This window comes from Trifolium pratense, linkage group LG4 (genome assembly GCF_020283565.1).
Source record: "Trifolium pratense cultivar HEN17-A07 linkage group LG4, ARS_RC_1.1, whole genome shotgun sequence".
NCBI classification, from domain to species: Eukaryota; Viridiplantae; Streptophyta; class Magnoliopsida; order Fabales; family Fabaceae; genus Trifolium; species Trifolium pratense.
This window is the reverse complement of record NC_060062.1, coordinates 1,670,148-1,684,387: the sequence shown is the minus strand read 5'-3', so window position 1 is coordinate 1,684,387 and position 14,240 is coordinate 1,670,148. Positions and strand designations below refer to the sequence as shown.

Genomic DNA, 14,240 nt, shown 5'->3' with positions numbered 1-14,240 from the left:
TTTCATCATCAAAATGTCTTCACAATCATTCTTGCTCACTATCATGCTCACTCTCATGCTCTGTATTTCAAAAGCATACATCTATGACTATTTGGTCCTTTCGATCCAGTGGCCCCCTGCACTATGCAGGGCACAACCATGCACCAAATATCCAGCCACTCGTTTTGGTGTGCACGGGCTATGGCCTAATGTATATCAGGGAAATGATCCAAGCTCATGTGGGGGTCAGTTTGGTGTTAGCTTTGATCCTAATGTGGTAAGTTATGTGAATTTGAGTGCATTTCTCCTTAATTAAATTATTGTATTTATTATTCTTTCACATGATGATTTTTTATTATTTTTTATTTATTTCACCAGTGTTATACACCTCCTTTAAGGAATGATTTGAATAACATATGGCCTAATTATCTGGGGAGGAATATTGATTTTTGGAGATATGAATGGGATATTCACGGTAGCTGCGTCCAAGAAGTCTTCAATCAAAATGATTATTTCATTCATGCTGTAGCTGTTTTTAATGCTGCTGATATTTATAATTTGCTTACCTCAGAAGCAGGTATTAAACCAGATTTTAACAAGAATCTTAACCCGACAATGTTTAAAAACGCAATAGCAAGTAAACTTGATAATGCTACGCCTCAACTTGCTTGCAGTGGTGGGATAAATGGGTTGCCAATCGAAATTAAGGAGATAAGGATATGCCTAAATCATTTGGGAGATCAATACATAAATTGTCCAAGACCCGATTCAAATTGTGGAACGTCCACAGTAAAATGGTATTAATATTAATGAAGCTCCTAAAATAAAAATAAATGTTGACTTTTGGCCTCTGAGTGTTGTGATCATAGTACAATATTACTACAACTTCTGTTATAGTCCCAAACTGATCAATAATATATGTTATGATATTTGCAATTAAATACTTTTCTACTCTTACTTTTTTTCTTTCCAATCTCTCACTTGTGTAGTTGTGTTATAAACTTTCATGTTTGTGAAATCTCTCACTTGTGGAACAAGTATTTATTCTTCACGTTCAGCACACCTTTATGACATATCTCTCACAATTTATAGTACTTATCAAATGCTCTTCCAACAGGCTCGTGAGTATTCAAAGTAAGAAGCTCAAGTTAATGATAATTGAGAGACTAAAAACATCAAAAATTAACATTCTTTAAATAGAGAGGACATGAAGAAAAATAATTGATTTAAAAAGAGCCATAAAGCTTGAACACATTAATTGAAGAGTTTGTTCCATGATTCTTTCTTGCTTAATTCACCCAAAATTGATATGTTAAAGGTAGTCATCTGTTTTTGATATGTGATCAACACAATGGATATATCCATTTAACACCAGCAAGTGTCTCCATAAACATCCTTTATCAAAATTATTACCAATGAAATTGTCCTGGTGAATTAGAGCCGTCGGATCGTTTTTCAATGGCCGAGATTGACTAATGCGTAAAACTTCGTGAAACAGTGACAACAAACAATCCAAATCGTAGAAACAATATATAGAACCATCATTCATTCAAGGTACCCTTTAAAAAAACAAGAGTGTTAATGAAACAAGTCAAGAAATGAAGAACAAAATAGATTTTGCAATGGTTCAATTTCTAAGGAGGCTATTTCACTTTTCTATCATAAGTATTTTCTCTATGGTCATGTTATGTTCAAGAGGTGAGTCATTATCATCAGAGTCTCATTCTTTCTTTAGTTTCCTTAAAGCTATTGATCAAAATAATGTACTTAACATTACCAAGATATCATCATATCCATGTTTGATCAATGGTGTAAGATGTAACTCAAATGCATGCTACACATATTATACAGATAAGGCTTGATAACATGAACCTTAGTGGCATATTTGATGCATATTCATTATGTAGACTCCAAAAGCTAAAAGTGGTTAGTTTATCTAACAATAATATCAAAGGGACTATTTGAAACTCAATTTTGCATTGCAGAAGATTGGTACATTTAAATGTTGAAGATCATGAGAGGTTTAAAATTGAGGATCTATTAAGAGCTAAAGCTGATTTGAGAAGTGAAAACTTTTGGAGTAGTCTTTTCAAGGTGAAACTTGAGAATAATGTTGAATATGCTGTCAAAAGATTGAAGAATTTGCAGGTATCTTGTGATGTATTTGGAGAAACATTGAGGAAGATAAGTAAAGAAAAACTTAACATTTACAAATATCAAACCAATGGAAGTTTGCTCAACCTTTTAAATGGTAATTAAGTTAAGATTATAAATTTTGATTAGTTGCAAGACTCCACATAATTAACCACCTTTATGTGATCCCAAATATGTATCGAAATGTGAGAAGTTGTTTGAACCGAATATCCTTCTAAATATTATTGAGAAGTCGGATGAAGGGGAGGAAAATATTATTCCTCATGGAAACATCAAGCTATCAAATATCCTTCTAAATGACAAAAATGAGCACTAATAGGTGAACATGGTTTATCGAAATTCTTTGAACCGAATAGAGGTACTAATCTCTTTTCCTCTAATGGATACACAGCTCCTGAAAAGAGTTTAACCGAAAAAGATGTTGTATATAGCTTCGGAGTGATTCTTCTAGAACTACTAACAGGACAAAGCATAGAAGTTAGTAGAATAGACCTTGTTAGATGGGAGAGGTCAATGGTGAGAGAAGAATGGACAGGTGAAGTGTTTGACAAGGAAGTTAGAGAAAATGATCATGATCAAGGTGCATTTTCATTGTTGAATATTGCTCTCTTGTGTGTGTCACGTTCTCAACAAAATAGGCCAAATGTTGGAGAAATTTTGAACACAATCGAAGGAGTGATGAATGCACATGAACAACAACAGATGGAACTTTCTACTTCAAAATGTTGTTCTAATGGAACCAATCAAGAATGTTGTTTTAGCTTAAATATTAAGGTGATGATTCCTTTGTACAAACCTCATTTAGGTTTGATGGATCAAATGCTGTTTGTAATAATTTAGGAATACTCTTGTTCAAAATAATAATAATTAGGAATACTATATGCATGTTGTAATATTTTGATTCTTAGTTATTACTATATATTGTTGTTGACATCGTCGCAGTCATTGTTGGTTTACAAGATAATAAGGAAACCCTGCAAAAATGAAACCAAAACAGCCAAAAACACTGAAAAGAAAAACCAGAATCATACACTAGAAGCGGCGAACATGATTGATCTAACTTTACTCTTGACCAAATTAAATTGACCTTATTCTCAAACATGTCACCAGAAAGAGAATGCAACTAAAAAATGTTTGTTTCTCATAATCACCATCATCAGAAGCTTTTGCAGTAGGTGCTCGTGAAATAAGAGTTATCAAATAAAAGGGATCATAATTTTTAATACACATTCAAACCGTTTCAAAGATTTAATATAAAATTTTGATTGAATATTAGAGAAGAAAATATCAGTAGTATATGTAATTGGCTCCGTACCTTTGCCTTCTCATTTGTGAAACCACAGTAACGAAGATTAACTGGTTTGAACCGTGCCATAAAGCTTGAACACATTGAGTTTATGGATTTGAAATGCAAAAGAAAAAATAAAGCACAAAATTAAACACAAAAGCATAGATATTTTTACATAAATCTATAGGTGATTTAGTAAAAGACAAAAGATTATTCTAATTGACATTCAAACCACATCAGTTTGTATACATGCAATGTCATATTCCAATAAACCTTAATCATACACCTCTAGGTGAAAACTAGAAAAACAATTATTTATTTATTCCATCAATGGGAAGAAAGTTTTTCCAGTAAATTACTATATGGCAATTAATACCACTTTCGGCTTTAACACCAAGCTCCTCAATCATTTGTGTACTTAAGTCAAACCAAGCTATTTCTTTGTCTTCTCTTACAAAAAATATTTTGCCCTTTACCACTCCAAAAGGAAACTCAATGCAAGGCAATGGCCCAACAATGAACAGTTTGATCCATGATTCCTTCACACTTAATTCACCCAAAATTGATATGTTAAAGAGAGTCATCTGTGTTTGATATGTGACCAAGGCAATGGATCCATTTAATACCACCAAATGTCTCCATAAGCATCCATTATCAAAATTATTACCTATGTCTGCGGGTATGGGTGTGGTACAAAACACCTCATTGCTCAAGTCAAACGACACCAAAAACGATCCAGTATTGTCCCAGGACCACCAATGACACACTCCATCAATGGACACTCTGGCTTCATTATCAAACCCGCCAGTTGTAGGCATAACGATATCAAGTTTTCTCCAAGAGTTGCTTCTTAAGCTATATATCTCCCATACAGGTTCTAAAGATATATTTTCCAATGGCACATAACCACTGTCCGGAAACAACAGTGGGGCTGAAAATTGGACTTGATGAAGCACCTTGTAGTCATGTATAACACGGTCGTAGCCAAATCCATAAACAAAACTGCCCGCATTAAAATTAATCACATCATGACTAACATTTGTAGCAAACGGTTTAAACTGAGCTGGGCTTTGAGGAATAACCTTGAATTCATCCGTAGTTGGATTCCATAGTGCAAATCTATTACCAAACCTAATCCTCCGTAGGGGGCGTCGAGGAATAACATTTAGAGCAAATCTTTTATCACGAAGATGACAACAGACACAAATGAATTCATTAGTACTGCTCACATTTAAAATATCAAACAGATAGAGACGGCAGAGATCATCATCTTGAAACGGATCTGGTAAATTTAATTCGACCCTATTCTCAAATCTCTCACCAGAAAGAGAATGCAAGTCATTTGCGAATATGTTTGGTATCCGCCGTTGTAGGAGGAAAGATGCATTGTGGCAATAAGAAGTGTCTTTAGACAAAAAATTGTTGCGGAACATGTTCATGAAAAGAGGGTTTTCAAATAAGAGAGACCATGATTTGCGCACACATCCAAATCGCTTCAAAGATTTAAGAGGCAATTTTGATAAAATGGAGAAGACAATATCATCATGTATATAGTTGCTGACCTTTTCATTTGTCCCAGACACAGATTTTTTCGCCATCTCCTACCTTAATTGCAACGATAACCTACGAATGAAAGAAATTCCAGTTCTGTTTAGGATATTATCAAAATTGTTTTTTGAACCACAAATTATTATCAATAACCGGAAAAAGCGAAACTACAAAACAAAGATGCAGTATGATATAAACAAAACACCAATGAAAAACCAAAAACAAACACCGCAGAATCAATATGAAAGGGTTGCAAGATGGAAATTGGTTGTGATGAAGAAATTGCTTACCGAGAATGTAATCCGTCGGAAGGATGAAGAAATTGCTATTAGCACCGCAGAAACTCAATCCCGAGAATGGTTCAAGGCGTTCTAAAAAACGATGGTCGCTTTAAATATGTTTATTATTATTTTTTATTTTTTTATGCATATGGCATGAAAAATGAGGAAAGTGATTATTAAAAATAAAAAATCACAAAGACCAATGAAGCACATTTAACATAGTTATTTTCATTTAATACTCTTATAAATTTTAATTTATTCCATGTATACCCTTATTTAATTACTCTTTATTCAACTAACTTACTTATTTTTAAATTCTCTCTCATAATAAATAAGGGCATAAGTGAAATTGAACATTTAAAACATTTGAAAATTGGTCAAAGTTTCTTATTAAAAGGACCAAATTTTTTGCCCTAAGTGTTCCTTATAAAAAGGACCGGAGGGAGTATATAATTTTATGGATAAGCTCAATAAATTTTTTTTTCTTTTTACTTTTTTTAGACTAAAAAATATCGCTAATTATAAAACTATGTTTAACAAAAATACGCTATTCATTTATCTTGTTTTGATTGTATTTTTTAATAATATATAAATATAATTATTAACATATAAGATTTTGTTCAATTTGTTTTGATGAATATTTTTAAAATATTAAATTTTTATAAATTTTTTTATGAATTTTTTTTAATTTTATTAATAGGCAATTAAAAATATTAGTGATCAAAATTGTGCATTGGCGTTTATCAAAAAATATAAAATATAAAATATAAAATAATAACAGTAGAATATTATTTTATATTTTTATTAATAGGCATTTCATTATAAAATATAAAATAATAATAAAAATAGTAGAATATAAAAAATAATAATAATTCCTTCCAATAAAATAATAACAACAATAATAATAATTTCGAAATTTATTATAAAATATTTTAAAATCTATTATTATTTTAATTTATATTTGAAAAAAAAAAGAACTTTTATAAAAAAACTTGCACGAAAATAATATATTAATTTCAAAATAAGGGAATTTTTAATCAAATATGAATTGTTTATAAAATATATTAATTTAATTATTAATTATTGTAATAATAGTATTTAATATCAAATGCATGAGGATTGAGAATGACAGAGAAGAGGAGAGAGAAAGACAAATAATTTTGGCTTTATTCATATTATAGATTATAGATATGAGGTAAACGTTTGAAAGATAATTAGGCATTAATGAAGGGCATAGTTTATTGGTTTACTAATAATAATAATTATTACTATCTTATTATGGATTATTTGTGGAAATGTAAAAACTAAAAATACAATATTAATGAATCATGCATGAATCAACTTGTAAAAAATAAGAAAGAAAAAAAAAATGTCACACGAAGAATACATATATCAAATATATAATTTTTTTATGATCAACTTTGTGCAAGTATTAACTGTTAGAAAAAAAAACTTTGTGCAAATTTTTGTTTAAAGTAAACCATTAATAATTCCAAGTCACTTGGTACGAGTAGAATATTATTTAGGGTATGCAATTTAATTTTTTTATGATCAAATTTGTATTTTTTATTACTTAAGTTTTTGAATGAAATATAACTTTTTGTTTAATTTATATATTATAATTTTTTTGATGCCCCTCCCAAATGTTATTTCCTGGTTCCGCCACTGAAGTCTTTAAAAAATCGAAAAGCATTTCATCATTCATCAAAATGTCTTTAAAATCCTTCTTGCTTACTCTCATCCTCACTATTATGCTCTCAATGTCAAGAGCATACATATATGATTATCTCGCCCTTTCCTTACAATGGCCACCTGCACTATGCAGGGAGGAAACATGCACCAAATACCCAACAACTTAATTATTTCACTGTCCATGGCCTATGGCCAACAAAAACTTATGGATATGATCCATTCTTATGTGGCCGTTTTTTTGGTGTAAACTTTGATAGTAATGTGGCAATTTTTTTTGTTATGAGAAATGTTTTTTTTAAAGACACTAAAATGGGACTCCGTGCATGCGTACACGTGCGCACGCACGCATGCGCGCACCGAGGCACTAAAAGCTGTGTTTCTCCCCGAAATATCTCCTTGATTTCGGTCTATTGAGCCAGCCTAGAGGACTGAGTATTAATTGGCATAACAAGAATCGATCCTTTAGTGATAGTGAAAGCTCATTCCCAACTGTCAAATCAAAAGCCTAAACTGTCTAAGGTAAGTCACTTTCCAAAGGTCAATCCCTTTCGTGATGCCTGATTAGACAATTTTTCTTAAAGGTCATAAGTTGTTATTAGTATTAATTTGTTAATTTGCTTGCCTTGGAAGGTATTAGGCCAGATTTTAACGAGGATTATGACCCTACAATAAAGATTGCTTAAATAATACTAGTAAGTGTGTATCCGATGAATGGATTTTAGTTTGATTTTTCTTGTATGTGACTTTTCATTGGCTTAAACAATACTAACTAGTGTGTATCCGGTGAACGAGTTTTAGTTTGATTTTCCTTGTGTGTGATTTTTCTTTATATGTACTCCTTCAAATTTGAATAAAAAATATTTAATTTAAAGTTTGGAGCAAAATACATATAAAAAATTTCTCTTCTTATATTTAAGTTGTCTAATACCATTTTTGCCTGTGTTTTCAACAAATGAATTCGAAGATCAACTCGAATTGAATTAGATCCTTAAAGGATTCTAAGTTGACAAGTTAGTTGATGTAAGTTTAGATTTATTAATTAACAAGAAACGTATGAAAGTTAAACTTAGATTACCTTTGGCCCGACTTTTTTTAAGCTTAGAAGTTGCTTTAAACTTAGAGTTGAAATTGAGAGCTTTAAAAAAAAGTTTAAGCTGTGTCAAAAAAAAAGGTTTGAATTGTTTGGTAAATGTTTTTCTATTCCACTAACTTTTGGCAGTGTTTGATACATAATCTAATAAAATCGTTTATTTTATTATACCTTCTAATAAATAAATAAAAAATATAAAAATGAAAGAAATTTATTTTTTTGGTTAATCCTATGATTTTTAGGGGAACATGGGATCTTGTAATTTGTAGTTCGATCGCGACGTAGGTAAAATTTCACTATTTTTTTTCCTCTAACTAATTAAAATCAGACTCTCTGAAATTATTAATTAATTTATCATAGAGGAATTTATTAACCACCCAAATCATTTGGTTAAAATCAAATAATTATTTTTCCAGGTATTTTAAGAAAATTATTCCCGTGATGAAAAAAATCATACTTTAAAACTAATTAAGTTGTAAAATTTGGAATCCATCAAATTTGAGAAAATTCTCTATATTTTTATTGAATCCAAAAAGATTGCCTTCAAGGCTACGATAGCTTAGCTTAAATAGTAATGAAAAATAAAAATAACAAATCTCCTAAAAGATTGTAAAAATAAAAATAACAAACCTAGCTAAATAAAAATAACAAATCTACCAAAAATATAAAAATAACTAATCTGGGTGAAATATAAAAATAAGAAATCTACCTAAAATATAATAAAACTAAAACTAACTAAAATAATAAATTACTAAAGAAACCCTCCTACATCAGTCTCCTCTACCTAAAAAGAACTCGACCTGAGTTCTCATCTTGATAAGGAGCCTTATCTGCTTGATACTGACTCATGCGTTTATCATAGTAGACTCATGCGTTTATCATATTAGAAACTTAGTATATGTTTTTCTTTAATTACCAAGTTCTTTCTCTTTTGCTTGATGACTACTTTTTGCTCTTCTTTTGGTCTTGTCATACCGACTCTTTCCTTTTTTTAAAAGCTAGATAAACAATTTTGATGTGTTTGTAAGAATGTTTTTCTTAACCTATTCAGTTTGCTTGTCATTGTTATTTGTTATTTGTTACATGTACTATATTTTTGGTATGTTTTTTGTTCAAATTCACTATCATTTTATTTCTCAATTATTTGGCATTCAAAACAAAAAGAAACACAAAGAGAGGACCATGTCTATGATTCATGAAATACAAAGTTAAGCTTTCATGTTAACTTTAACAAAATCAAGAAAGAAAATACACAAAGAGAGAAACCACACTGGACCCATGATCATGTTGGGGAGTCCAGTGGCGTCTCTTGTGGTCCTAGAGCATTTGACCCTATGTTTCTCCCGAGCACCCTCAGACTCCCCAACAGATCATACTATAACATTATTGCATTCCACTACTGATATAAGTTTTTTGTTATTCTAATTCTAAAAACTAAATCACCTTAACAAAAGGCTCAGAAGAAAGCTCTACTACCATAAAACACACGCGAGTTACTACTCTTTGACGACTGTAGTTTCGGTTCCGAGATTGTGTTTCCTGAACTAGTTGGTCCACTTTCAAAGTCCATAGGAAGCTTCATTTTTGCTAATGACTCAGTAAATTGCTGCATACTTTTCATATACATGTCTACTATATCCTGCTGCACCATTTTTGGCTCTGGCTCAATATTCACACTCACAACAGGCTTTTGAAATGCCTCATTCAGCAACGCGTTCGATGAATCACTCTCGCCATCTTTGAGATCAACAGTTTTCTCTTTCGTGCTTGAAATTGTGCTTGAAACAACACCATTTGTTGACACACTGCTAGGCGGCGATTCAACTTTCGGAGGTTCAACAGATTCAGCACTACATGCCGCCGAGAAGCTTTCCACAAATTGAACACCTTTTTCAGAACTAAGATTTTCAGTATCAGTAGTGGCCAAGCTATCAGTGCCAAAGTATTCTGAAACCATTATATGATCTTCATTTACAATTTTCGGATCCGGGAACTCGATTTTACCTAAATCTCTCACGATCGACTCACATGTTTCCGAGTCCTTCTGAATGCCATTTCGATCCAATTCAGCATTAGGCATTGCCGAAATTTCCATAACATCGGGCGAAGCACCGTTGTAAGCAACAGACAATTGAACGAAACCTGCCGGGGAATGGAATAGATCGGTTGAAGAAAGAGAGAACTCTTTCTCTAGTTTTCCATCTTTCATCAATACTTCAGACAAAGGTACTAAAGCAAAACCAAGCAATTGGTCTTCAAGATAATTCTTGACCCTACTCATCATCCAAATCTCACATTTGAGAGAAGAATCGACAGTCCTAACGCTTAAACGAAGGTTATCGTTAAACACGGGGTTCCTTCCTCCTCCATTGATAATCTTGGTAGAGACAGAACTCTCAGGATCATTAGTCAAAAATATCTTAGCATAAACATCTTGCTTATGGTATATGCAGATGTTATGAATGTCTCTAGCTTGATGTATGCAAACATCAACTACTCCAATAAATTCCTCATGATTCGACACTGCAAAAGCTTCTTTTCCATTGATTTCAATGCCCTTAGACAAAGGACTAGACCTTTGTGTCAACATATCTGACTTATACTTCTCAGAATCTCCAAAGACTGAGCTCTTGAATGGTGACACTGACACAATGGATTGTGGAGATTCCATGTTATCACAGTCTATAGGAACCTAGAAAAGCACAAGAAGTCAAAAGTAAATTTCAGGAATATCAAACCTATGTTAACAAAAGTTTCAAACTAACTTTACTAATGATTATAGTTAGAACCTAAAAGGCTAAAACACAGTAACATGAGTTCTATTGAGGGCACGTTCAGATGAGCTTATTTGAGATTATCTACAAACATAAATAAATACTTGTGAGACTGTTTGAGAGTGTTTACGAAAATAGTTTATGACATATTCATAAGCTAGTTTTTACTTATTTTCATAAACTCTCCAGAATAGCTTATGAAAATAGCATATAGTAATATAGCTTATATGACAAGAATTTGACTTATAAGTGATTACTTATACGATAAGTGTTTATGATATAAACGCTTAATTAAGCTATTTATCAAAACAAGACATCAATACAATACCAGTTGAAAAAATCAGGAAGAACTATAAAATTCACTATTCCAACAGCACCAAATCAACCAAACAAAGCTTGAAGTTAAGCAGATCCAAAATAGACATAAACACAAACCACAGGCCATCAAATTTGAAAGAAAAAAAAAAGTAGGAAACTTCAACTTGAATTTCTCCAGTGATTAAAGAGTTGTTAACTAACAGAAAAGAATGGATTTTAGCTAAGAGTAGACAAACACATAATTTAGAATCTAGATTGTGTAAAGTACAATACCATAGTTCAAACCTCAAATGTCAAACCTTATCCATCTAAGACAAAAATAGAATTATGAATCAAGTAACACAAACAAAATCTTCACCTCAAAATTGAAAATTTCCTATAAAATACTCAAACACCCAAAAAAGTCCAAAACTTAGGAACTAGTAAAATCAATAAAGGGTAGTGTTAGAATTGATTAAATTCCAAAATAGATACCAACTTTATTTTCTATGCTGTTCCACCCACAAACACTTCCACCAGAATCCTAGGAACCATGTCAGAGAATACAAATACAAAATCACCTAAATTCTGCTCTAAATCACTCAACAAAAGCTTCAATAAACTTCACAAACAAAAGAGTGTAATACCAAAAAATAGTAAAAACAATTAAAAATTTAATTGAGACAAAACAAAAGATGAAAACTAAACACAAGTTACAGAACCAAAAACAAACAAAAAAAGAAACTCAAATTTCTTAAACTTTTACCTGTTTTAAGTCTTGACAGTGACACAGTTCAGTTTAAGTAAACTTCCAGAGTGAGAATCGGAGTGAAATATAGTACTATTATGTTTCTTTCTAATCCAATAATCAAGGTAGCGATAAGAGGAAAGTGAAAAAGGGAACAGAATCTAAGGTTACTAGGCTAGTGATACTGAAATATCTTGAAGTGAGTGTTGTGTGTGTAATTTGGAGATGAGTATATACAACAACTATATAACATAAGACAAATATGTGACAATATGTATAAGGTATGGTATGATATATAACTATATGTGAATGTATGATTGTATTTGTATGGTGCATTAATTTTGTAGTATAGATTGTAGAATATTTGGATCCGGCTCCCATTTAGAATGTCGATGACTATTCAATTAAGATTGAACGATCTAAATTAAAGTTCGGTATTTAAAATTATAAAACAAAAATTAAAATTTGTATTTTTCTAGACCGTCTGGTTTGATCGGACGATCAAACATATTCCGACTGTGAATGCAGGAAATTTTTACCGTAAGGGGAATCCAATTTCAAATATTTTATGTTGCGGATGTGGATTGAGTGCTGCAACTCATGTAACATCATACAATTGGAGTGATTATATATAGTTGTCCAATCTTGATCGGACGATCCAAGTTTTAAAGTCAAAATATTTTAGTTTTATAAACTAAAACTTCATTAAAATACGAGCCACCTAATGCTGATCAAACGGTTGAGAGCTGCTAATTGCAACTTGACTGCATAAAAAGTGACTACGCTAGCTGAATCCAAATTGTATGCAATCAAAATCGCATGTAGTCGTGCAATCGGGAGAGATCTTGGTTATCCAATCAAGATTGAACTGTCAAGAAGTAAAGAAATTTATACTTACTATTTAAACTATTTTAAGAATATATGTTCAATCTTAGTTTTAAGATCATATTGCTCATGACTGCACACAATACAAATCCGACAAAGAAGTGATGGGATGTGTGGGAAAGGATAGAGAAGTTCACCAATGAAAATGGATTGGTGTGCATTTTGTAGTTGGAGGTGGGACATTGATGTATATGACTTTTTTTTTCTTTCCTGTGTTTTTTCCTTTTGTTGCATAATGCATATTTTTTTATTATTTATTTATTACATGTTGTACTAATATTATCCCTACCTATGACTTTGAGTGACTGCAATTCTGTCCTCTTCTCTTATTATATTGCCAACACATCTTTATATTGATTCCTCCCGAGAAATATTACATACTTTTTATTTTGTATACACCAAAATAATCTCCACATTTGATAATCGAAATTAATGATAATTTATATACAATATTCATGTCTTTCAAATTATGGAGTCTTGTATCTCACATCGTTTAATATTCAAAACTAATGATAGTTTATATACAATATCAATATATCTTTCAAATCATTGAGCCTTCTACAAAAGATAAAACCGTCACAGATTAATCTCAAAGCAGACAATCTTTTGTGAATGTGGACTTGAGATCGGATCAAGACACTTTGTTTTTCATTTTTGGTGATGTACGTTTTCTTATATATTTCAAGAGATTAATTTGTATGCACTGCGGTGTGAAGTTTTTTTACACATACATCAAATGAGTGTTGCCACATAATTAAAGGAATGTGCCACATCATGTGTTTTTAAGCATGATGTGTTAGTATATTATTGGACGCATGTGTAAACTAATTTTACACTGATAGTATATATATATTAAATTCATATTTCGAGTTATTTATAATTTTTATATCTTATAATTTGATCTATGTTCATTTATATGTTCATTCAGTTTTTTTGGGGTTATTCAATTCATTATTATACTTTTAAAATCTAAGATTAAGATGCTTTTGGAGTATTCTTTTTTTCCAAATATTCTTTCCCATGTAAAACGAACATCAATTATAATGTTTGAAAATAATTTTTTATTTATTCAATTATGTTAGATGTTCTCGAAGGGTATGCATGCATACTTGGATTCTCCCCGTTAAAAATAAAATTGAGGAAATAATGTTTGTATCTAGACCATTTGGTCTTTAACACACTCTATATACCAGGCTCTTCTTTGAACATTTGAGGATTGGAAGGACGTGTGGGGAACATGATTTCTTGTAAGTTACCGTGTTATGTGGTAATTGATCTGAGTCATTCAATCTAAAATTGATGGTTGAAATGATCTTAATGCATAAAATTGTATAGAACATAAGAACCGTCTAATCTCAAATGGAATGTTCTGATCTAATACTGCGTGAAAATTTTACGGCAAGGAATTCATATACATTTTTGGGTATATAAGTACCAAACTTTTGACTGGTGCTAAGCTAGTTTATTTTTAATGACAAATATATATATTAGATGAAGAAGAGTA

General features: G+C 31.3%; 2 protein-coding genes and 1 pseudogene across 3 annotated transcripts; 1 reads left to right on the top strand and 2 right to left on the bottom strand.

The window, feature by feature from the left end:
- Positions 1–13: 13 nt before the first annotated feature.
- Positions 14–3,015, top strand: LOC123920670 (annotated as a pseudogene).
- A 356-nt stretch (positions 3,016–3,371) lies between these two features.
- Positions 3,372–5,375, bottom strand: LOC123920853 (F-box/kelch-repeat protein At3g06240-like). The gene is made up of 2 exons (XM_045973181.1): positions 5,260–5,375; positions 3,372–5,044 (listed from the first exon to the last, which is right to left on the bottom strand). The coding sequence occupies exon 2, from the start codon at positions 5,017–5,019 to the stop codon at positions 3,733–3,735; it is 1,287 nt and encodes a 428-aa protein (XP_045829137.1). The 5' UTR covers positions 5,020–5,044; positions 5,260–5,375; the 3' UTR covers positions 3,372–3,732.
- A 3,820-nt stretch (positions 5,376–9,195) lies between these two features.
- LOC123923538 lies at positions 9,196–12,164 on the bottom strand. Of its 2 annotated transcripts, none has more exons than XM_045976229.1 (2): positions 11,870–12,164; positions 9,196–10,724 (listed from the first exon to the last, which is right to left on the bottom strand). In XM_045976229.1, exon 2 carries the CDS (start codon positions 10,701–10,703, stop codon positions 9,489–9,491), a length of 1,215 nt encoding a protein of 404 aa, XP_045832185.1. In that variant the 5' UTR covers positions 10,704–10,724; positions 11,870–12,164; the 3' UTR covers positions 9,196–9,488. The 2 variants fall into 2 exon arrangements, with proteins under 2 accessions (XP_045832185.1, XP_045832186.1); XM_045976230.1 differs by lacking the exon at positions 11,870–12,164 and adding an exon at positions 11,603–11,792.
- Between the last annotated feature and the right edge of the window lie 2,076 nt (positions 12,165–14,240).